Genomic DNA, 26,910 nt, shown 5'->3' on the forward strand with positions numbered 1-26,910 from the left:
TTTAACCGGTCCTATTGTCTTAGTTTTTACTGTACATGTTGTATTTAATTGCATAATTTATGATTTTTACTTCTTTATTTTATCGACCTGTAAAGCACTTTAGTCAGTCTGGGTGGGAAAAGTGCACTTAAAATAAAGCTTGACAGATTAACTAAAAGCTAATGAAAAGAGATAAGTGTTAAGGAATTATTTTAATTAAAGTAACCAAACCCATTCCCAACTTTAATGAAAGACTTTAAAACAACATGCCTACCTCCAATCTACCTTACTGTATCAGTATTTTACATGTTCTTGACAGTAAGTGGTATTTTAAAACTGAATAGTGGAGGATGATTTGGCAAGATTTAAACTCAGTACTAGTGCAATGGCATCAACACACCAAATAAACTGTAGACCCGTGCTATTACAAATACTCTATAAAACTACAGCTTAAATTCTACATCAATATTGAACCAATATTGTAATTTCTTAAGCTAACTGATGGCTAACTATTAAGGAACTATTTGGGAAAAAAAGTGTCACCCAACTTGACATACTGGATGTATGAACTAACAGTATTTGACCTACTTGCACCATAATGACCTCTTAGGGACAATCACAATACATTCACAGGTGGTAAATTGGTGCTTTGTTTAAAAAAAAAAAATGACAGTGAAGAAAATAAACATATGGTGTAAATGGTTTTTAGAACATGAGTCCTTTAAAAGTGTGGTGCATATCACATAATATAACTAAGACATGACAGGACTTAATATTGTAAAATAATCCCCTGCAACTGTATTGCTATAAAATCGAATTTAGTGTCTACAGGCACGACCTTTGAAGGAGACCATGTATGCAGTGTTAACAGAAAAAAAAATACATACCTGAACACATTCAGTTATCAAAAGAGTTTCTTGAAAATAATCATAGTGGCACTTTAAGTATTCATTTTTGCAAGAATAAGAGCAGACAGAGTGATCAAACCTGTGTCCTGAGTCTGTTATCTTTACCATCTACAAAACAGAAGATGTCATAAACCACTCACACTCAAACACAAGAGACTAAATAAGCCAATTCTTCAGCTCATGATATCTAAAGCAGGCAGGAAAAGAAGAAGAAAAAAAAAGTACTAAACAAGAACCTGCATTCCAGGCGAATCTGGAGAAAAAGGCATTGTGACCTGCCAAAGGGGGCATATAACTCACGCTGGACAAAAGTGATTTAGCACACACAAAGTAACAAAAGACGATATCCTGATGATAGCTAGAGGTGGCCCAGTTCTTTAAAAATCCTGACCCAACTTTCGTTGATGTTATAATTTATCAACGACATCCATAGGATAGCCAATCTTAATTCTAAACTAACAGCAGCAAAAGTCTTTACTTACAAGGGTAATGAATAACGTGAAACATTGCTATTTAAGCAGAAGCACACTTTAAAATGAATGACTTTTCCTAACTCTTTGAGACATGGGGTGCAGTCACTTCTGCAGCCAACCCAGCTGAGACCCTGAGAATGTGTTTAGTTCAGTTTTTATCCTTGCTGTCAATCTCCTTTTGTCAGGAAATATGAAAAGCGCAGATGGTGCAAGTATTTTTTTTCTACAGGACCAATTCTTTTTATAACTTGGGTTGATAAAAATATTAAAAACATGACAAACTAAGATAGAAAGGGTCAGTGTCTGTGTGTGTGAGTGTTTATGTGCGTAATACAGCAGAAAGACTACTGTTGGCCCTGAGGTTGAGATCCTCCACAGTGGAGTCCTCTGCTGTTCTTCTGATGCTAAGCAAAGTTTTGATCTCAGGGATTTAATTCGAAGCACTGAAAATTTGAATCACATTATCCTAATTCCATTATTTTTTGTGATATTCCTAAATAATGTCCAACTCCCCAAAAAATAAAAGGTACACACTGAGGTTATACTTTGAGGTTGAAAGCATTACAGAAAACATGGTGAGCGAGCAGCAGCCAAAAATTCTGCTTTGAAGCCTAAATTGACCTCGTAGACGTGTTAAGCATAAACCAAGCTTGAGAGCCAGGCCTTCTCATCCAAAATCAGTGTGTGAACTCACAAATGCTCTTCTGGAAGAATGGCCTTAAATTCTCATAAACTCCCAGAGACCTTTTGGACGGTCTTCCTGTAAGAGTCGAAGCTGTTTTAGCGGCAAAAAGTGGGCGGACGGCATATTGAACCCCAACGGATTAGGAATCGGACGCAACTTAAACTCATATGTGAGTCAAGACAAGGGAATACTTAAATATCACTTAGGTATGTACAGTAAAAAACAGACTAATTTTAAAAATCTCAAGTTCTATTTAAATGTGCAGCAGAACTTAAAGTCGATCAAGGATCAATAAATTAGCTGCTATTTTACCAATAATCTCCAAACACACATACTGTAGGCCATAGACTGGTTTATCATAAAACAAGTGTAACCATTTTGAAAACAAAAAACAAAAAATATTTTTCAATTTCATTCAGAATGATTTTTAGAACTAATGTTTAGACTAATTTCTAAACAGACCCACCATAACCACGAAAGATGAATGAATGAGAAGATTTGGACCTTTTGATAATAATGTATTTAGTTTCATTCATAAAGCATCTTAAATCCAGTGCAATACATGTCATCAGCAAAAGTGGAGACATTAAAATGTTTCATGATTCTCTTTCAGATTTATGACTTTGTTACTCGCTGTCACTCCGAATTATAAAAGGACATTTGTATCACCAAGGGAGACACAAGTCAGATCAATTTCCCATAAAGCAAGTTGTATTGATTTGTGAAGCAGATCTGCAGACTTTGCCTCTGGCAGCTCAATAAACATGCATCAGCTTTAAGGTAAGGAGTTGAAAGATTTGCTTACAGCTGTTGACACACAGTCCAATGCAAAAGCACAAAGACACCATTAAGCATAAAAAACTGTTTTAATTAAAGCAAATTATAGAAAAAAAACATTGAAAAAACAGAACAGGAAATTTCAAATAACACCCAATCGCAAACAAGCAGCCTAAACAAGGGTCAAGATAGAAATGTACATCATCTTTTCCTTTTCTCCTGTAACCAAAACTAATGAAATATTCATTTGCAAACAACTCCTTTTTCTGTCTTGCCCTTTACAGTGATATGAAAAGCAAATTTTCACATATAGATGTTCTGAAAATATCCTACAAACCATCTGTTTGATACATTTATGAATCCTTATGGAACAAAGTATTCTCATTGTAAAGACTGATGGTAGTTTAAATTGGTTTTAAAATGGACAATAGTCTAACACTCACTGATTTGTGGGAAAGCACTACCACTTAAACTCAAAGTGTTTCTTCAAGGCCAAAACCTCAAAGAACAACCTAAATTTCATCTGACAAATGCATTTTAATTGTACTGTTTGCACTCTGTGGAGAAAATAAAGTATTCATTCATCTTCAACCTCCTCCCATTTTCTTATAGTGTGATAAATCAAGTAGAACAAAACAAGAATTGCAATTTTAATTTTTCTGAAAGTGCATGTAAAGTTACACCTTTTTTCTCGTATAGCCCTAAAGAAAATTTCCTGAAACTAATTGACTTTATAATTCCCAATAAAAATCCAAGGGTGAGCAAATTATTCCTAATATGAACACAGCTAAACTGTGAGAAGCCCAAGATGTTTTTTTTGTTAACGAAACAATGCTAGACAGATCAGCCAGATCAGGTATTAAGTTGTCTTAACATTGTTACAGAGCACTGTTTAATCCATAATCCCAAAAAAACCATATAATTGCATTGCCTTGCAATAACCATCTGAACCAGCTTCAGATTAACATGAGGAGTTGAGGCTAATTACCTGAGGAAGGGTCTACCACTGGATCTGATTTAACTTCTTGCTATTTTCAAATGAAAAAGTTATGAACCAGAAAACAAACATATGGAAGAGAGTTGTATGTACAACATGTAGATGAAACCATAATTTAACTTTTTGGTCTCCTGACAAAACTCCATGCTTGGTGGTAAAAAAAAAAAAATCTTATTTTTATTTTCTTTACTCCTGCTAACTTGTTATTAAAAACTAATAAACATCTTATAACCTGATAAAAGATTAAAAAAAAACAATAAAACAAATATATATAGACATATCTTCTTACTTTATGAGATATTACAGTATTTCCTAACAGAAAGATAATTGTGGTTAAACAAAAACTTTAAATCTTAATCTACAGCATGAAAAATTATGGTTAGGAAAACAAATAATCAGAAATGGAAAAAAAAAATTAATAAAATGTATTTGATAGATATACTTATGGAGGTTAAAACAGGGCTATCCTTAAATAAATACTGCCAGAGTTCATCAGCGACTTTTGACGAGGTCAGAGATTCATCTTCAAGCAGGAGAGCCAACTTTAATGCAGGAAGCGGTGCAGTGGAATGGCCAGGATACAACAGATTTAGGAAAAATTTTGGAGTCACGTGATATGATTTTGAAAGTATGTGCACATATTTCCTCCATCAAAACTTACCGAGTTTGGGCTATTTCTCAAAGACAAAAGAAAGTATACAAGTCTGTCACTTTGGGAGGCCTAGAGAAATGCTCTAAAAACAGGCAACTGTAGCTGGTTCTATGAAGTGGAATATCATCTTACAGTAGGACATATTGTATATACGAGTAGTTGACATAAATTAGATAAAAAGAGATAGCTTAAAAACTTTTTCATGTGTAAACTGCCTGTCACCTCGTTAATTTCAGCATGAAGAAACCCAATTACAGCTTCTCTATTTAATCCATGTCTAGAATACTCTTCCTGGGGCTTAAGCCCAGACTTAAGCATAATCACCAAAGCTTTAAACATTATTTCGAAGAAATTTAAATTCTGAGATTGCACTCTATGACTAAACTTGGTGGGGTCAAACAGAGTTTAGGCTTCAATCCAACCCATGGGAGACAATTTCACACTGCTGTCTTCTCCAGAACTGACCCAGTTCTGCTATCACTGCTCACCCTATTCAATGGCTGGATTAAGTCTATCCAGAGGACACTTGTGTTTGTGTGTGTGTAGTTCCACCAGTGTGACTAACAAGCTTGGCTGTCGCAGTCTGGCAGATTGAGAGACACCTACTGCTAGTTATAGCGTTTCATACCCTCAGGTTGTTGGCCCGCTCTCTGTACTGGTCATATATAGGATGACAGGGTGAGAAGGGAAAGGGTAAAAAAGAGGTTATGAAACTATCACTATGTTGATATTTTTGTAAAAGCAATATTTCATAAGTATTCTCACCCTTGGCATGAATAAAATACAGGTGCTGGTCATAAAATTAGAATATCATGAAAAAGTAGATTGATTTCAGTAATTCCATTTAAAAAGTGAAACTTGTATATTATATTCATACATTACATACAAACACATATATTTCAGATGTTTATTTTGTTTAATTTTGATGATTACAAATGACAACAAATGAAAATCTCAAATTCATCATATCAGAAAATTAGAATATTACTGAAGACCAATAAAAACAAAGGATTTATAGAAATTTTGGCCAACTGAAAAGTATGAACATGAAAAGTATGAGCATGTACAGCACTCAGTATTTAGTTGGGCCTCCTTTGGCCTGTATTACTGCAGCAATGCGGCGTGGCATGGAGTCGATCAGTCTGTGGCACTGCGCAGGTGTTATGATAGCCCAGGTTGCTCTAATAGTGGCTTTTAGCTCTTCTGAATTGTTGGGTCTGGTGTATTGCATCTTCTTCTTCACAATACCCCATAGATTTTCTATGGGGTTAAGGTCAGGAGAGTTTGCTGGCCAATTAAGAACAGGGATACCATGGTCCTTCAACCAGGTACTGGTAGCTTTGGCACTGTGTGCAGGTGCCAAGTCCTGTTGGAAAATGAAATCTGCATCTCCAAAAAGTTGGTCAGCTGCAGGAAGCATGAAGTGCTCTAAAACTTCCTGGTATGTGGCTGCGTTGACCCTGGACCTCAGAAAACACAATGGACCAACACCAGCAGATGACATGGCACCCCAAACCATCACTGACTGTGGAAACTTTACACTGGACTTCAAGCAACGTGGATGAAGTGCCTCTCTTCTTTTCCTCCAGACTCTGGGACCTTGATTTCCAAAGGAAATGCAAGATTTACTTTGGACCACTCACCAGCAGTCCAGTCCTGTTTCTCTTTAGCCCAGGCAAGACGCTTCTGACGCCGTCTGTGGTTCAAGAGTGGCTTGACACAAGGAATGCGACAGCAGAAACCCATGTCTTTCATACGTCTGTGTGTGGTGGTTCTTGAAGCACTCACTCCAGCTGCAGTCCACTCTTTGTGAATCTCCCCCACATTTTTGAATGGGTTTTGTTTCACAATCCTCTCCAGGGTGCGGTTATCTCTCTTGCTTGTACACTTTTTTCGACCACATCTTTTCCTTCCCTTCGCCTCTCTATTAATGTGCTTGGACACTGAGCTCTGTGAACAGCCAGCCTCTTTAGCGATGACCTTTTGTGTCTTGCCCTCCTTGTGCAAGGTGTCGATGGTCGTCTTTTGGACAACTGTCAAGTCAGCAGTCTTCCCCATGATTGTGTAGCCTATAGAACTAGACTGAAAGACCATTTAAAGGCTTTTGCAGGTGGTTTGAGTTAATTAGCTGATTAGAGTGTGGCACCAGGGGCCATCAATTTTGAACCTTTTCACAATATTCTAATTTTCTGATATGATGAATTTGAGATTTTCATTTGTTGTCATTTGTAATCATCAAAATTAAACAAAATAAACATCTGAAATATATGAGTTTGTATGTAATGTATGAATATAATATACAAGTTTCACTTTTTAAATGGAATTACTGAAATCAATCTACTTTTTCATGATATTCTAATTTTATGACCAGCACCTGTATATTCAGAACATCATAGTTTGAAACAAACCAAAATAAAGTCATGTCTTGCATCACCCAGTAAAATGAAACAAATTCTGTAAATAAGTCAGCATCGCCCTTTGGGCTAACTAGCTATGGCCTAATCAAAAAACTTGTCATGTTGTGTGGAGGATTGTGGAGGACCCAAATGCAGAGACAGAGGCTGAGTTGGTTTGATTGGTTTGAGTGGTGGCAACAGAAGCATAAATCCAGAAATAACTAATTTAGGAACACAGGAATCAGAACAAAGGGGAACACATAGGATTGATGAAGGAATGAGAATAATGCAACAAACAGTAGCTGCAGAGGAGGAGTATATATATGTCAAAAAGAACAAAAAATTGTGTATTCAACCGATTGGGAGCAGGTATGGACAGAAGGATCTAGAAGGGAGCTAGGGGAAAGGAGACAGGCACAAGTGGAAGAGAGAGTAAACAAGAAATACATAAGAACTCAAAAACAACCAGAAAAAAAATGGAAATAAAACCATTGACCTAGAAAACACAGCATGACATGAATCAAAGATATCCATATAGACATCTTCTGCTTTTGCTTTTTTCCCCACACAAAAATGTTTCAGATCAACAAGAAAATCTTATCAAGCATAGTCAGCCTAAATACAGAAAAGTAGCTTTCATATAATGATTTAGTTCCATTAGGGAGCTTTTCAAAAAAAGCCTGACGAAATGTGATGAGTCATTTTTTTCAGCTTTATTTATATAGCCTCAACGGGTAGTTATTGCTAAGTGACACATAAAAATAATTACTCAACAGAAGCTTATGGACAATATGAAATAGGTCTAAAGCACAAAAATATTATCTAGAAAAAGAAGACACCATTCAAAACCTGCCAAGGTAAGATGGAAAACAAGGTGACTGATATCTATCATTCTATATTGGATTCAGAGACTTCTTTGAGCCTTTATTTTAAGCCATAAATAAACCACACTGGACCTTATTTTCAAATCGAGAAAAAAAACTAAAAATTTCCAAAAGAGGCCATTGTACCAAAATTACTTAAAAAATGCATCAAGTCCAGCATTGCAAACCTCATTTACCTCAGTTAAAGTCAGTGCTCCTGATTCAAGAATTAGACATATTCCCAATGGCACAAACAACAACTGATTTAAAATGAAGGGCAACAAGTTTATTTATAAGCACATCTAAGCAGTAGGAAATTTAAGGTCCTGCACATAATAAAACACACAGGCATTTTTAATCTTTATCATAAATGTAAAACATTTTAGGATTTCAGCAATTCTAAATATTTTAGAAATATCATACCATTTCAGGATTTCACACCTGCAAATTGATGTTTTAAATGAATAAAGAGGTAAAGGCCTGGTCAAATGTAGGCAAAGTTAGAGAAACAAGTATGCTGTCTGTACAGCTGGAAAACTACCTTGAAAACACATTACTGAATACTTCTGTCAAAGTAAATGAGTTTACTTCATGGACATGGCATATTAGCATGCATAAGTAAACCTGGGATGGAAATACAGACATCTTAATTATAGTAAGGCTCTAGATCTAATCACAGGGCTTCCGTCTAATGAGGATGACTTAAAAATGACTCACTCATAAAATGGCAAAGTGTTTGTTTAAATTCAAAATGCAGGATTAAAAGAATATTCAGTAAATTACTTTTCATTTCTGGTTTAAAAACCAAAAAAAAATACCCAACACATACAAAGTCATCATTGATGCTGAACCCTCAATAACCCCGGTTTTAAAAAAATAGAAAAATCTTTTAACTTGGGAGCGGCTGTCTCAGTCTCCTAAAATATACTTTCATTTATGACAAGTCTGCTCTTCAGTCGAGGCTTGTGATGTTTTATCTGGGCCATGTCATATTATGCATACCCTTTAATGACTAATTCAGTCTTTTGGCTTGTGTACTAAAATAGAACAAACACACACGAAGGAAAAAGGAAATCAATTGAAATGTTGCAATGTCTGACAGGAGAGAGCTTGAGGAGAGAAAAAAGGGGAACATCAGACAGTGTCGCTTGCTTTTGTTTTCTAACTGAGAGAGCCTGCCGTGTGGAGACAGGCAGAAGCTACATGTACGTAAAGCAGGGTGTCGGTACGTTAGGGAATTTTTTTATTTTTTTTTTTTTAGTCAGTCGTCTTTGATCACTTTCCAGCTTTGAAGTAACTCACAGCAAAGAGGGGAAAAAAGCCAAGCAGAAGTCACGGCAAGTTCACATCTCAACTAGAACTCGCAAAAACTCCAATCTGCATAATTCATATTTTAAACAGTTAAAAACGGAAAGAGATTAAAAGATCTCAGGGTGCCGCATAAACCCCGTGCTTCTTGACAATGGCAATTAAATAATCTCCCTCTACATATTTGTTCTCAATTATTTTTCGACGGGAGAACACATGAGAGCTTTCAACGCTTAGGGACTGTTTCAAAATGCCAAATTAAAATAAACCATAAAGGTAAAAAAGACAGAAAAAATTCCTTTTCTAACACTTTCAGGTTTTCATCCCTTATAATTGAAAATATATTGTGTATTCCTTACAAGAACCTTTGAGAACTGGTAATAGGGTTTGTATTTCTGGTTTGTTGCTAATACAACATCTTGCCGATGTTGATGCATTAAGCAGCCCTACATCATAATCCCTTATTTATGACATTTTACACTTGAATCAATGAAGTCAGTACTCTTTTCCTGGCAACTGTCAAACCTAAACTCATGCACTACTTTACCAGACAGAGAAGCACGATTTGGCACTCCACAAAAAACTTTGCAATCCAGTGGCAGCACTTTGAAAGCACTTTTAATCTTAAACTAGAAATTGTTAAAAAATTATCACAAGATGCAAACAGTTGATTCATTTATATAAAAAATAGCTATTATGTTGAAATGGTTTAGCTCTTACACTTGAGCTCTGTTTTACCTTTGGAAATTGTATTCGATCCACATAATCAGGATGAAAAAAATACTGTGCTGAACTAAAGAGGCCTTAAGGGTCTTCTAGTGTGTATTTTGGCATATTTGTTTAATATATTTTCTCAAATACTAAAAGCCACTACAGCATAAAAAGACGACTTAATAGTAGTGATGGCAGCTGAGTAACACCAAACCCAATGTTCATTGACTTTTATGTTTTAATATTTGGATTTATTCAGCCAATACATCTGTGTTGCAAACAAATTCCCGAATATATCCTGGATTTGAAGGATTCTGGGAATAACTACTGAAATTTAGTGTGCTACCATGTGAGTATAGAATGCCTTCTGTCTGTATCATCGAATTTTAAAGCAGTTTTAAAGAACTTTTAGTTTTGGTGCATTTCATGGAAAGTTGGCCTAGTGGTTACAGCAGTGCGCTTACAGTATGCTCTGAGAATGTTGCAAGTGCCCAGGTTCGATCCTCACAGCCTCCACTCTGGCTCCCTGAGCAAGACCCTAAAACCCAGACTGTTCCCCAGGCGCCGCACAGTGGCAGCCCACTGCTCCCCAAGGGGATGGGTCAAATGCAGAGGTGCATTTCTCCATTGTGAAATCAATAAAGTTCAATACTTAATTTGGCTCCCCCTAGTGGACAAAAGCTGTATTTTGGCTCCTGTAGTTGGATTGAACTACATTTCTGTTTCCAGTGGCTGTGTGAAAGATGAATAGAGACGAGGTAATGAATATAGTTATGGCAAAACAATGTCACGTGTCGATATTGAAAATAAAGCGACTGATGTGCTGATGTCATGTTTGTAAAGGAAAGCTCTGTGTTTACATCTTTAAGTTTTCTGCTACTCTGCCAATTTAGGACTTAAGACCAGATGTTATGTGTGATCTATCAATGAATTTTTTTTTCATGTTTTTCTCCACATTACAAGAAAAAATGTCACTAAAAGAAATCCACAGAGACCGATCAAATTGGTTCAATTTGAAATACATTCAATGTATCATACTTCCTGCTTATTGCTTCTGATTTTTCAGTGAGTTGCTGTAAAAATGTTATTCAACTATATTAATTTAGTTGGAAAACTAAATTAAAATGTTTAAATACCAAAACTCAATAGATGAGCAAAATGTTGTTGAAAGTGTTTGTAGTTGTAAATGTTTTATAGTCAAATCTTTACATTTTCGGAGCTTTCTTTTATTAAGTTAATGTTTATACGAGTCCAGTCCTATGGGACATGAGGGTGAAGGAGACCCTATATACAATATACCCCTGCGTATTTATGCTACACTAGTTTTTGTCCTGTTCCATACTGTATGTTTTATGCTTAATAAACATCTGTCTATCTTTGTGTTCAAGGTGGTCAAATAAATTGCACAGGAGATGGGACTAGTTCCCTGTAATGTCAGTCACTTCATTAGCAATGACAGAACTTCTGTATAGTCTAGTATATGGTTGGGTAATACCATTAGGCCACTATTACAAAAACTAGCTAGAGAATGAATTGATTTTGGTAGAGTGGCAACATTTGATGAGTTACAAATTGTAACTCCAAGCAGCAGGATATACAGCACGGAAAAATGGGTACGACAAACTGGCCTAAAAGAAGTAAAACTACATGCTTAAGTACCAAATATGTCAGAAAGTTGTATTAGAATGTCACTTTTTAAGATATTAAAGGAAACAAGGTATCATTTCCACCTACTACATATTATTACAATCAAAGGATCAGACTTTTATGTCACATAAAATTAATATTTTTTCTGAAATTAGATCCAGTTATAAGAGGCACTTTACAGTATAGAATGTAAAGTTTGTATCCCCTAGAGTGAAAATATATGTGCAATTAAATTGACATGCTGGATGTGACATTTTTAACAGAATGCTATGCAAGACTGTGAAACTTTTCCCTGTAAAATAGCTGAATATCTAACATTGTCATTTATGACATGTCAGCAGTGACACTGAGTGAAATGGGATTAAACTCACATGACATGTTATGACCCACTGCCATGGTACACTTCGTTTCTCTTGCTCTCTGCAGACTTTCCCAATTAAGCCCGAGGGGCCATCCTTGTTAAACTAAAACCATACTTTTCTGAAATGTCACAGCATCTCCCTGCCGCGTAGCCCATCTGTATACAGCTTTATTGCTGCTGCCAGCCTAAGCCCCCTGGTGGGTTTCCATGTGTTTGTTTGTAAGAACAATACACAAGAACAAAATGTTATTTCATCAGATTTCTTGTTCCTAATGTGTGAGCAGATCTTCAGTGTTGTATGATTTTTGTTGACCATAACTGCAAGCAGCTCCGGTATTGAGCTTATGTTTTATGTAATTGATTATGCATGTCTATGTCTCTTCACTCAACACACCCTGATGTGTGTTAGACATCTCATTTGGATGGTTGATAAGTTGAAGAACATGTGGTGTAACTGTTGTTAGACTGTCTTCATGCTGTAATTGAAAATGTCTCATTATTGAACCCTCCGTTAAGATGTTTTGGGGAACAAGGCACTTAATATTAAAGCTCTTCCTGGTACCTGCACAATAACAAGAGTATAACACATTTAAGGTCACTGTTTTGGATCTTCTATCTGCCAAATTTGCATAAAGTAGATGAAGAGATAATTTAAAAGAATGTTTTTTTGTTCTAAAATTGATATTTATAATTCAGAAAAGGTTCACTTGAGCAAAGTATATTGTTCTAAAGTGGTTGAAGACTGTTGAATGGAATGTGCTCTTTATTTACTCTATGTGGAGCCAGTTCCTAATAAATGTATGCCATGAGGAATTTGCACGACAAACATTTTTATGCATTTATTGCATTTATTTGATACATTTCCAGTTTATATGCAAACATAAAGAAAAGTTGTTATATTATTTTCACTAGGTTCTGAGAGGTGTTTCCACACACCTGCCAAACATTTTCCTTTCATGGCATTTCTGTTTCGTTTACAGAATATCACTACAGTATATCTGGATGTAGTTGGGATTAATCTGTGTATCATTTGTTTTTCAAATTAAAACCAAAAATGAATAAAAACGATAATGAGCGCTTTACGTTTTTTCCATTTTGGAATATGTGCACAAAATTGGATAGTGGCTCCCTATCCTTTATTTATTTATTTATTTTTTTTGGGGGGGGGAACAAATACTGAAAAAAAACAAGTGTTTTATGCATGTTTATCTTTATGGATTAATTGGAAAAATTGTTTAAAAAATTAAACACGGACTGGACTTTTTTTTCACAAAATATGCTTCTATGTTTAAGTGTTAAGTGCTTACGTAAAACAGATAATCCATATCTTGGGCCTTAACTGCCTCCACTTATGACTGTTGGCTATTCTTTTTTTTTTTTTCCTTTTTCAATTTAAAAATATGTTGCGAAGGGAAGTTTTTAGACCAGTAATAAGCTTATTTCAAAATATTCTAGTATCAAGTGATTCATTTATATGAAAATATAAGATTTCAAAATTTGCAATCATGATGCTTAATTGCAATTATAGGAGTGTTACTTTTAGCAATGTTCATAATTTAAATGAATAAAAATGACAGCAAAATCCATAAATTGTGTTATTCTGTTAATAATAAAGGAAATTTCCTCTGCCTAAATGAGTCTGTGATAAGTTTTAAGTAGCAAAACTAAATAAAAAATATATATTTCTCTGAATATGGCAAGGTTCTGAAATAAATCGGAGAGAAACCAACCAGTCCAAAGAGAAAGGGGAAAGGTGAAGTTATCTTTAAAAGAAATAAGAAAAGCTTAAAAGCAACATTCTAAAAAAATAAGAGATGACATCAAACATTTGCTCTGAACTTTATGATAAGGCAGTAAAATGTCAAGTCACAAAACGTGATTCAAAATGTGTTCCTTTATTCTTCAGGGTATTGATCGATATGCAAGATATGGAATGCAATCATTTTCCAAATGTGAGGAAGAGAAAAAATTTACAGCCTAAATAAATTGCAGCTAGTTTGCCTCAACCAGACACAGGGAAGATCTTTTCTGATACAAACACAACGCTCACTGGAGTTCACATATAAATAAACCCACCCAATCACGCAGCAATTACATTATTCATAGCACTGCTGAGAGCTCTTACACGGAGCCCGACAAACACACAAGGGCTGCTGTAAACACAGAGCGATAACAGCATCAGCCAGATTGTCTTACAGTGTGAAGGATGGAGGGAGTAGGAGAGGGAGAAACACATTCAGAGCAACTAAATGTGTGAAATGTGAATTTGTGTCAATCATAAAGAGCATTTTTTGGATTGTGACAAAATGTGTTTGTATGTGACTCATGCATGCACACCTACACACATGCAGAACTAGATGCATCTCCATTCCTTAGTCTTCACATGAAGGTGCAAATACATTCATGGACAGCTAAAGAAAATCTGATTACTTCTTTTTCATTAAAAACAATGCTTTCTTTAATTTGACTATAGACCAAAATATATAATTCAAAATATATAAAAAAGATTAATTGGTTCGGTTACTTCTTTTCACAACTTATTTGGACTTGTTTTTGCGTAAATGATGATCCTTAGAAATGCCTAAAAATAATGGGAGTGGCAGCCTAGTGGCCAGGGCAGAGCTTAGAGCTTGGAATCCTGAGGTTGTGAGTTTGAAACCAACTCCCACAGACTGCCACTCTGAGTAGCCCACTGCACCCAAAGGAATGGGTTAAATGCAGAGGTACATTTCTCCATTGTGAGATCAATTAAGCTCAATTATTATTACAAAATAGAACTTATCTCATCTCATCTTCAATCTCATTTGGGATTTTTATTTTATACTTTTAAAACGATGAAAGGATATGTAACAGCAGTTCGGCAGCTAAATATCACTAAAAAATAAGACTATAGAAAAATGTGATAAAACTGAAATGAAATAGCTATTAAAAAGTTACACTGATTATCAACTAAGTGCAAACCAATCTAAAGATATAATTCTACATTATGAAATATTATACATTTATTGTGAAATCCATACTAACTTATTGTCTTTCTTTAACCACAACCCAAAGGAGTCACATGGTCTGGGTTTTGCAGAAAACTTACAATGAGGGAAGAGAATGATAATCAATTAAAAAGTCAATACTCTGATTGGTTTCTTAATCAAGTTCCCTGACTAAACTGAACTCGCAATATGCATTGCCTTCTCTTGATGTACATTCTAAAATTATTTAATCCACACACCTACAAGCTATGCAGCTGCTTTAGAAAAAAAAAAATCCAATTTGGTGTGCAAAGCTTGCAAATCTGTATCACACACCATCATATATCAAAGGCCAAAGCAAGACTTTTCCCCAAGTTATTTATGTCTTTTTTACAATGAAGATATCGAAGTCGATAAATACATTTTTTGAAGCAAGAGAACAACATTTTCTGTTAACTCTCGTCTGGTATTAATTAGCTGAAACCATATTTAAACTATGTTACAGGCCAATTTATTCAAAACATAACGCTACCTCCCTCTAATGAATAGTTGTGATGTTGTTTTGAAGCCCTAAAGTTTCCCCTTTTTTATCTCTACCAACTAGAGATTAAAACACAATTAAACATATATTTAAACATAATCATCAATTAAAATTACTTATTAGATAGTAATTTGCATCAAAATTGATGTAGGCTGATAAATTTTGATCTCCAGATACTCAGCCCCTTCCCTACCTTCTAGAGGCCTCTCTTAAATAGTCATGGCTGACAATTAAAACATTAAGTTACCCCTGAAACCTTAAAATAAGAGTAAAACTATAAGTGAATTTAATGAGTTGGCTGAGAGAAAGTAGCATCTAACTGCTGAATCCGTCATGAAGGGCGAAATGTGCAAGCAACCACTAAGTCTTACGGGAACGCAGCAATTTCACCTCTATAAATATGGTGTTGTGCTCTAACATCGTCTAATTAGCCACTGATTTCAAGCCGTGTTGTTTTTATCCTGGTTGATTTTACAGTAAATGCGATATCTGTTTTTATTTTAACTGTTCACCATTTAGTGCTATCAGTACTTTGAAGAAAAACTCTGAATCTGCATCAAAGACCACTTTTTTTTTTAAAATGACATCACAAAAAAAAAAAAAAAAAAAAAAAAAAAAAAAATATATATATATATATATATATAAATATATATATATATATATATATATATATATATATATATATATATATATATATATATATATATATATATATATATATATATATATATATATATATATATATATATATATATATATATGTTTTTTTTTCTTTCCTACTTTTAAATTGAAAAAAGCTTCCTGGATGGGAAGCTAAACATCTTCAAACTTGGAAACAAAGTCCAGTGGATTGTTTTTTTTTTACTTTTTTGGAACTACTATGACCTGGATGACTGAGAATCCTCACCAGCACACTATTCTTCCCTACAACTTCCCAACAACCCATATAGAAGGAATCGGTGGTGGACTTCACCCAGTGGAGCCGTTACATCCAACTAGGGCACATATTTAAAGGGGACACAAAGATTGACATGAGGATTCAAATATTGTTTCTATTTATAAAAAGCTAATCTCTTACTATGCGCTCACACAGGCCAGGTGCATCCTAGGCACAAGCCACCAAAAGAGAAAAAAATGAGTAAGAGCTCCCGAGCCAACAAAAGCCAGCCTAGTCAAAACTTTGTTGTAGTCAACTACTAATTACAATCTCAAAAAAATTTAGAAAAATGTGCAAATTACAGGAGAAAGTCTGCAGCTTTTTTTCTTAGACTGGCTGGTTTTGGTATTTTCTACAGGCAGCAACTTTTCTCCTGTCTCCTCTAAACCTGTTCCTGTTGCAGGTGGGTTTTTTTTCTCCATTTACAGTCCTTTTCTGTCATAGTTGCTTTTTGTCTTAGTGTGTTTTAGTGTTCCCATCATTCCTGTGTTGTTGCAGCATCTTTTGAAGTATGTGGTCCATTTGGCCATATGCTGTCCATTTGCACCTGTTGGCTGTCCGTTTAAAAGAAGAGCTATCAGGTTGTTTGAGGAATTTTGCAAACGAGGCAGAGAAAAAGGAAAAGGTAGAGGATGACAACAAGCTCTCATGCTAGCGGTGCTAACATTGCAAACATTTAAAATTGTCACTCTAATATTAAAAAACATCTAAAAAAATGTCAATAATGATCCTCAATCTGTAATAGTGAAACAGATAAAGGGGTGGATGGGATAAACTAACATTAACATAAGTTGATCAATTATTGATTACTCACTAATAGCCCCGTTTCAGTCTGAAGTCAATTTAATTGAGCCGGTGTGAAGTTTGTTCTGCACAATGCTTTGTTTTAGTCTGGATCCAAACTAACAGGGGTAACGAGCCCACCCAAGCTCAAATGTGGAGCCATTCAGCATATAAAATGTAATATAATCACTTAATTATACACAAATTTTTTAATACAATAATAAGCTATAACAAGGAAGTGGATTGTTCTCCTTTCTAAAACACTTTATATAAGGTAACTTGTGCCATGAAAACCTTTTAGAAAGTTTTAGATCTACAACACATTGTTTAAAATCATGTTTTAGAAAACAGATTAGAAAATCAGTGTGATACTGAACAACTCATTGAAAATCACTAAGAAATGTGTTTTCGTTTTAAGAAAACAACAAGGATATTTTTCATTCAAATATTGCTGAGCATTTCACATAGATGCTTAGCGATATTGTTTGGTTCACTTGTATGTTTGTTTCTTTGTTGGAGTTTCTTTTGTTGAGATTCATAATATAAACTCCTACAGCTTTACTTTGATAAGATCTCTGCTAAGAGCTGTTTTCATAAGAATAAGGAAACTTCACAGCTGTAATAACTACATTTCATGTTAGTGTGATGGTGATGAAGTAGGAATCAACTGGAGGCAGTCTGGGAGGGAAGGGTGATGGAAAAATAATTAGTTTCATAACAAAAATAAAAACAAGAGACATGCAGGAGAAACAAGACAGTACCAGATAATTAACCGCACAATAAACAGAGTGAAAAAAAAAATTAAATAAAATAATGTTGACTGTGTTATCTGATTTGAAATTCGCAAGAGGCGCTATATCTATAACATTTTAACAGTGCACATTATAAGACTGGCTTTATATGTCCTAAAGATTCTCCCTTTTAAATCTCCATCGACTAGAGATTAAAACACAATTATTAAAACACCATTTATATTAATATGTAAACATAATTAACACAGATATCAACAAAATTTACTTAGATAGTAATTTGTATCAAAATTGACGTAGGCTGACAAATTTTGATCTCCAGACACACAGCCTCTTCCCTACCTTGTAGAGGCCTCTCTTAAATAGTCATGGCTGACAATTAACGCATTAAGTTGCCCCTGGAACCTTAAAATTAGAGGAAAATGATAAGTGAAATTAATAACTTGGCTGACAGATGAAGTAGCAGCTTATAGCAAAATTCGTCATGAAGGGTGAAATCTGCAGCCAACTACTAAGACTTATGGGAACGCAGCAATTTCACCTCTATAAATATGTTGCTGTGCTATAACATTGTGTAATTAGCCACTGGGGGAAAAAAAGAAATAAAACAATGTTGATTGTGTTATCTGATTTCAAGAGGCGCTATATCTGTAACATTTTAACAATACACGTTATAAGACTGGCTGTTTGTTATTTTTAACTGGACATCTTGCATTCGCTTTTTGAGGTTTTATGGTACCCGAACTAAAATAAGAGTAAAGGCTTGCTGGGAAGTTTACAGATGCGGTCCTCAAAAAAATACTCCGGCAACTAAAACAAGAAAAAAAAAAAAATAATAAATTCAAAAATCTGCCTTTTAATAAGAAAGTTAAATAGAACACAGCAATGTTTTGCCCCCAGTTTAGAATGCACATCCACATGTCATATTTCCCCTTTAGGGGTTTAATCTGAATTTACTATACCTTCATGAACAATGGTGAACTTTAATAAATAAGGGATAAAAAAAAAAAAAAACATAAGGGATCTTGTCAATCTAAATGTAGAATGACAGGACAAAAAATTATGATTTAATAACCATATTTACCAGATCCAACAGAATACTGAATGTTACTTACACTGATACAGCATCTGAAGTAGTGCTGGAAGTAGCAATGTTTTTGCAAATCGTTAACCTGTCGATTACTATCATTTTTTTTTTTTTTTTTTGTGGAAAATTAAATAGCAAAAAGTTGCTTAAAGATGAGTTTTTGCTAAATTAAACCAGATACAAAATGTTTGGATATTTATATATATATTTACAGTTTTGATATAATTACTGCTTTTTTATTAAGTGTGTTTCTCTGCCAGTTAAAGGAATGTTTTACAGTTTCTAAACTCCAATTAACGATTAATCGATCACTAAATTAGTAAACGATTATTTCAATAATCGATTCAATGCGATTAAACCGATTAGGTGTTTCAGCCCAAGCTGCAACTGAAAATTATTTTGATCGATCATTCTGTTGATTGTTTTTCTGATTGATCGTTTGATAATGAGAAAGCAAAAGATTTCTCAAAGAAGAATGTTTACAGAATTGCACCGGGCAATACTAAAACTTTTCCACTTGAGTTTGGGATAGAGTATATACCAGATGAAAAAGTTTATTTTCAACTTAAATGAAAAATATTAACTTGTATTTTTACAAGTTTGGTATAGTTACTCTTCTAAATGGTTTCCTCTATCAGCTAAAGGTATGTTTTAGAGTCTCTATACTCAATTTAATCATTAACCGATAACTAAATTAGTTAATGATTATTTGAATAATTGATTAATCCGATCAACCATAATCCGAAGCCAGCAGGAATCTGTGGCACTAAAGGAAGGGGTAGAACAGCACTATTGAAAGAACATAAAAATGAAAACCAGATATTTTTTGTATTCCTAACAGTGAGCACATGAATTAGGAAGAAATTAAGAGTTCATTTGTAAAAACAGATAACTCAGTTTTATAAATTCTTAAAAAAAAAACATTCTTTATTAGTGCCATGCCAATAGTAAATGACATGCCTCAGCTATTTTTTTTTCAAATATGAAAAATTAATATGAATTAACTCTTCAAATAAATTTTATTACTAAATTTAGGCCAACGTTTCCGAATTTAGCAAGTATACACTGAAAAAAATTATAAACCACTTTTGGCATTTTCCTGAATCATATTAAGATACTTTAACACAATTGTTTTATGACCTACTATGCAAACATGAAAGATCTGTGTTTATGTAACTAAATATAATTTTAATGGATTTTTTTCAGTTTACAGGCTGGAAAATATCAAAGTCAATGTTTCCTCAGAGGACCCACTAATAAGATAGAACCTGATCATATTATGACTGAAACTACAAACACTTTAAATAAGTAACCAAGGCTGTGTAAAAGAACAAAAACTATTTTACAATTCTGAATCGATTCTTATAAAAATTCCTAACAATTTATTCACATTATCAATTAAATTATTAAAAAGATGCATTTTCTGCTTCCCTTAGAATCATCACTGTAATATTTTTAACTGCCATCGCTTTTTTATTGTGGTGTGGAATGTTTTTTTTTTTTTATAATATTTTATTTTTCAATTTTCAGTAGAAATAGACAAAAACAGTGTGGAATGTTAATATAAAACTAGTGTCAATATGTTAGATAACTACACAATCATGTAATACAGATAAGAGCTGAAATTTTGTTTTTTATACCAGCAAACAAATTTGAGATTGAACCAGATTGGATCCAAAAGAACATATGTCAATTCTTGAGGATCAGAATTAAATCAATGCAGTTAGACACTTGAAATTTCAATCGTTACCCAGCCCAATGATTGACAATAAAATCTAACCTATATATTGATAACCTATAACTAGAACAAGTCACCAAATAACAAAGACAAAATCCACCAAACAACTGCGTTTAACCTAATTATAGCTTTTACACTTTTAAAAGGGATAGTCAGTCTAATCTTGGACTTGTTAAAAGTGAGGACCCAAAACTGCGAGCTTTCCATTAAACCACAGCCAAAATTGACGAATTTAAAAAAAAAAAGCTAAAACTAAACCCTTTCCTTCCTTAGTCTAATTAAACAGCAACTATATATTATAATAGAAGATCTTGTTGTAAAGGGGCCTGAAGGATTGGCTAAGCTTGCCACCCCAGCCCTCCCCTTCAGTGCTCAAGGTGCTCCAGTGCTCCTATGTGTGGAGGCATTTAATAACGAATCCTGTTTGAGTCCTGGAACAATGATCGGGGGCTGCATTTCGAGGCTGACATTGCAGTAAAATGCCATCACATTGCCCAAAGGGCTAAACTTTAGTCAACTGTGAAATCTGCTTCTGAGGGAGCAGAGCAGGGGAAACAAAGGAGAAGAACAAGGTTGATTTAAATTCTGTTATATATATATGGCTGAAAGGGATGCACATATGTCACAGTTTTAATGTTTACAGTTTTTGTATGTGGTAAGGACATAAAAGGACATATCTGATACATGGTTTTTGAGACCCTTGCATCATAGGTCTGATATTTTTGTTCTTGAAAACCCTTACTTACACAATCAGACACATGCAGTGAACAGAAAGCCTATAAAAGATTATACAGAAATGACTAATTTATCAAAATTGATGGAAATAAATTGACAAGCGGCCCAAAATCTAATTTAACTTATACAAACTGTATGGTTTATATTACATTTGTCAGAAAGTTATATGAAAACTGTATTAAAAAATATATATATAATTTTCTTTCAATTATTTTATGGTCAGGGCTTTGAAGGGTTAAAAAATAAAAATGATAAACAGTACAGAATGTTTGGAAATGATTCTATTAGATTCTACAGCTGTTAGAAACCCCAGCTGTTAAAAACATAACTTCCTACACATTCGGACAAAAGTTTGCAATTGTGTGTCATCCACCTTTACAGACATAATTTTGTAACAAAACAGTTCAGAATAATACAAGCTCTGCTAAAGAAGAGCAGACGAATAAAGGCAGAGTCTCTGGAACAGTTGGACTCTAATCACAGCTGCAGTTTCACCTCTGGCCTCCTGATTGCGATGCAGCTGCAGGTGCAGCTCGGAGGCTTAGCCAACGTGTTCCCATCTGCAAATTGTAATCAACTCTACAAAGACATCTGGTTCTGGATGAGAAAAGAGATCCAATGAGAATTCTAGAAAGAGCTGTTTAAAACTGAGCAAAGCAAAGCACCAGGTTGTAAGAATGTAGGACCTGTAGATCATTGTTGTCAGGGAACTAGACTGTGGTTTCCTACCCAGTGTAATTGGTTTATGGTATTGATTATATGTCCTATTTAATTTGGAAATTTGGCTTAAATGTATCGTAGCATCACTAAACTGGCTCCAGAATAGTAACGTATCTCTTTTTATACAGTCTGGGGCTAAAGTTTAAACAAAAATATTTCATAGCTGCACGATGCATCTCTCTGTGCGAGCATATCAGGTATCCTGCAGATTGGAGATCTGTGTGTATCTACTGACCTGACATCAGGTCTTTTCCTGGTTAAAAAGGAAGCTGCAATGGACCTTGTTGAAAGTAGCATCCCCAGTAAGTGGTACGGCCAGTGATAACGTAAAGCTTATATCAGAGGGCTCAGGATCAAACTGTTACTGCAGCCGGCTGAGGTAATCTTTCCTATTGAGATAGCCCTTTTCAACAGTTGGTGGTCAAACCCTGATGTACCAAAAAACACCATATACACAGTATAAGCATGTCTCATCACAGGTACTCATACACTTTTTTTGTTTCAGATAAAAATATTCTTGAAAAAAAACAACTAAAGTAACTATTTGGTGTATTAAGCTTCACAGTTTGACTTAACACACCTGCTGATGCTCCACTCAAAGTCAAAATTGACTAAATTATATAATATAGAATAATTTTAAAGATTCTCTATTACATCAAAAAAGCCCTATCCAAATATATTTTTGGAGTTCTCTTAACAACTGTCAAAGCTCTAAAGTGATAGAACTACGCAACTTGGCTCCTTATATGGATTATTGCGGAGTTCTGAGGTGTTGTAATGTTTTACTTTTTAAACAGTAAAACAGTAAGTTGTATCTGCTTAAAGTCTATTTCTAAGTATGATTATTTTTAGTATATAATAATTAATTGTGAATTAATGGTTTATTAGATTCAAAATTGCTCCATTTAGTTATTGATAGCATCTGCTTAAAATAAATGTTTTTTGGTGTTGTAATGTCATACCTTTCCAGTAGAGGGCACCATTTTTTTTTTCCTTTCTTGAACACAGCCTCATTGTTACTCGCAAGAGAAGTAATGCCAGAGCAAAGGAAATAGGCCCTAACAGCAGCCCAAGTACTACCCCGTAACTACCGAGTGTCCCTCTCAATCAAGTCAAATCGTATGGAGGGACCGTTGATTAAAAGTGGGGGTTATAAACAAGAAAGCGATTCCCTCTTCCCTCCAGCGAAGTAAGGCAGTCGTTACTATGGCAGCACAGTGGTGCCCCATCTGCATGGCTGTACCTCTGTGGTGCAGGTTGACATGAACTTTTGCTCCTCCTTCAAAATAAATTTATACAGTCAAAGTTATTTCAGAGACTACTTCCTTTGGAATTTATTGTCTTTTTTTTTCTTTTTTAGTTAACTTGTGATGTTCTATCATTGTGATGATGGAGCAGAACCAGCAGAACTTACATTTAAATGCCAGTGTTTCATTCTAGTGAGCCTATTTAAGGGCTTAATGGTTGACTCGCCCTACCCACTATGTGGGCCCCTAATGTGGCGAATCGTCCATGCCAATGTGCAAACAGAGGGTTAATGATTAGGGGAAGTGTTAAGGGACCGAATTGGAAAAGGAATAATCCTAAGGCAGAAACCTGAATGCATAATAAGTCCAGTTTGGGACTTTTTTAATGTTGACAAGGATGCAAAATGCAATTTATGCAGTTCTGTTTGTAATCATAAACACTCTATAAAAATCGTTTAGTTTGCACCAGTTATATAATCAGTGCCCACTGCATGCATCATGAACTTTTCTGCTGTGCTCAAAAGGCAAGGATGAGATGATAAAAATATTGGAGGACATTATGTTGAAAATTTGTAACACCATAGATGAAGAAATACAGTAAAAGCAACAAGCACAAGAGATTGGGAAGGCACTTCATGGAGTTAGGTGTTAACATTCCTCAGAGACCAACAAAAACCTCTTCAAATGTGTTAATAAGATTGTTGATTGTTGCATTACACTAAAATCAGGAGCTACTGAAATGAAGCAACAAAAGGTTGACAGCATGCAAGAGACATATTCTCTTTTGATAATTTCAATCAATTTCTGTTCATTGGAAAGTATAAGTGTTAAGCATATTCTTTCACATGGTGTATACACTTCAAAGTCTTTAACTATACCTGGCAGACAATGTGCTGTATAGTCATAACATTTTTGGAAGAAAATTTATTCTTTGGGTTTGCATTGTAAGTGGCAAAAGAAAACCTATTGTGTCTTATTGTATTTATACACACAAGCATTTGTGAGTTCAGATAAATACATGCGGATTAGCAACCGTAAATCTCTCTGAAAACAAACTTACTTTTGAAGATAAGGCCAACCCTCACCATACAGTATAGTAACTTAAACTTTGCAGCATCTTTAGTGAGTAATAGAGGTGACAAAATGAACAGTATAAGGATATACTGGAGGCAGGGTAGGAAAAACAAATTGGTATAAACACTTTAGAGTCTAAGAGTAGCATAATGGAGGGTATGTGTGTAACATAATAACACAATAACGGACATATGAGACACATAGAAGGATTAAAATAATGTAATTTTAAGTTTGCGTGTATAAGATGCATTTCTTCCCCACTATCAAACAAATCTATTTAATCTTTCAAGGAACATACAGTACAGTCTTTGTTGTACTATGAAAAATGATTCCCCATCACCAAACCTCTCTAGGTGTTTTCACACAACTACTTTATTTTAGCCAATTATGCAGCTTTAGGAAAGTCAAGTGTGCCAATGTTAGCCACAAAGACATGATATGAAGGTTGAAACAAAAGTACAGGCTGTGCTAAGAATTATACCTTATTTTCACCAAAAAAGTACATTTGGTTGGATATTGAATTTATACTAATAAAATATAAGCAAATAAAATGCAGACTGTAATGCAATGACTGTCACAAGAGACCAACAAAAAATTTTTGCATGTACAAAGTAGAATATACTTCCACTAAAATGTTAAATTCAACTTACTCTTTAGGCAAGGTTACTTCAGGTATATGATTCTACAAAATGAATTGGACTGTTAGTTGTAAAATAAAGAACAAGTTTAAATGCTGTAAATGTAAAAGGAAAGTATTGTTAAGTTTTTAAGAAGTCTGTCAGAGACTCACTCTAACTATTTATAATATGGAAATGTCAGTCCAGCTGTTGATGCTGATTTATCTATAAAAAATGAAGTAGAGATATAGAAAAAAATAGGTTGAAACACTTACCAACACATGACCCATCAATCTCCTCATACCCGACACTGCAAACACATCTTCCAAGAGGTACCAACCAGTCTCCATCAGCTCCACAAAATAGCTTGGGAGTGTCTCTTTCTTCAGCATGATCGATGCATGCTCCTCTCACCTCCACCAATGAAGAAGAGTCCACACGAGGGACTGTATCTGGAAATGAGGCCAGGTTCATCAACGTAAATGGGCATTTTTTGTAGTAAACCCTCACCGAAACCAATGCTATGCAGGCACCAATGTCCTGGAAAGCCAAATAAAACCCCTTTTTGGTCATGGGTCCCACCTCCCGCACCTCTGTGTTTAGCTTGAGAATGCGATCGCCAAGATCCATTTGAGTGAAGCTCTCATCAGCAGCAATGGTGTCAATCTTTGTGTACTGACTGGGCTTAAATATGACACCATGTGCTTCGTCCATCTCGTGGTAGAAAAGGTTGAAGGTCTCCTTGCAGGTGCCAGAAACCCATGGAATAGAGTTGCAATCACGCAGGGTGAAGCGAAGCTCCACATAGATCTTTTGGGCCGCCTGTCGAGAAATCCAGTTGGAGCGTAACCAGTTGTTTTGGTTGGGCTCCATCACATTGCAAACCTGGAAAGTATGGATAGGTCGATTGTGCTCGTCCATCTCGGTAATGGCGTCCCACTAGATAAAGAATAATAGGAAGGTGGAGAGATAGATAGATGATAAAAGAATGGTAAAAGGAAGAAGAAAATTTAAAAAAAAGTTAATTTGGCATCTAAATCACAAGTCTTCAGCCACAAATTATATAAAAAATGAATGTACAGCAAAAGCCTCCTTAAAGATACTTATTTTTTCCCCACATAAAAAATCTCTTTTTCTCTTTTATCTTCAGGTCTGGGGCAAATAGCATTTTTGTCCTAGAATCATGTCTTGTTTCAGGTGCCAAGTCATCAACCCTGCAACTCCCAAGTAATGTGATCAGGGAGCTTGGCAGCTTTGCAGGGTCATTAGGTTACCTGTCCCCATGTTAAAGGGAAGGAAGTTAATGGGGGTTTTCAGCCTTGCGGTCCTGCATTGCTCCTTGGTTTTATTAGAGTTGGGACTGGTTTCATGGGTGACCCTAAAACCACCAAACATCCACCTGCAAGACTCAAATTACCTGGTTGGGAATAAGAATTCTCAAATCACTTCGCTTACAATGCAGCATTGGGCCCTCTACAGTACAAGCTGCAGAGTTTGCCTTTTTATGTGTAGACTTGCTATTTACAAAGAGCCTATTTTAGATTTTTTTTTTTCATCAATTACTCTTTTTTCTTTGCACCTGTCAGTGCAGCAATCAAAAGCTCCCCTCTATTGCATACATTTCAGTGGATAAAGATGTATTTTTTTAATCAAATAAAATTGGGAAATGTACTGTACCAGAATTAGTTTGTTGTTGTTTTTATTTTTTTTTTATTTCAAATTTTATAAGTAAGACTGTTTTTACAAAGACGTGTGAGAGTTCCATAGGGAAGTCTAATTCATAGAACCAAGTATAAGGCTGTTAATCAGCAGCCAACACGTGACACAAACCTTTTTAATTAAAAATTAACTGTGTGAATGTCATACAGTACATCAAATCAAAAACACGTCAGGTTTTTCCCTTTGAGACCAAGACAGAAGACAGAAGAAAAAAGGCTCTGGTTATTTAGTTATGCAGTA

At 34.9% G+C, this 26,910-nt stretch overlaps 1 protein-coding gene across 1 annotated transcript in view; it reads right to left on the reverse strand.

The window, feature by feature from the left end:
* The window catches only part of LOC119777498 (ephrin type-A receptor 6-like), a 262,220-nt gene that overhangs the window by 186,808 nt on the left and 48,502 nt on the right, over positions 1-26,910 (reverse strand). Inside the window, exon 3 of the mRNA XM_038276401.1 lies at positions 25,227-25,890. Coding sequence (XP_038132329.1) covers positions 25,227-25,890 — 664 coding nt within the window. The remainder of the gene's footprint in view (positions 1-25,226; positions 25,891-26,910) is intronic.

This window comes from Cyprinodon tularosa, unplaced genomic scaffold (genome assembly GCF_016077235.1).
Source record: "Cyprinodon tularosa strain WSP-4 unplaced genomic scaffold, ASM1607723v1 ctg124, whole genome shotgun sequence".
Lineage (NCBI taxonomy): Eukaryota > Metazoa > Chordata > Actinopteri > Cyprinodontiformes > Cyprinodontidae > Cyprinodon > Cyprinodon tularosa.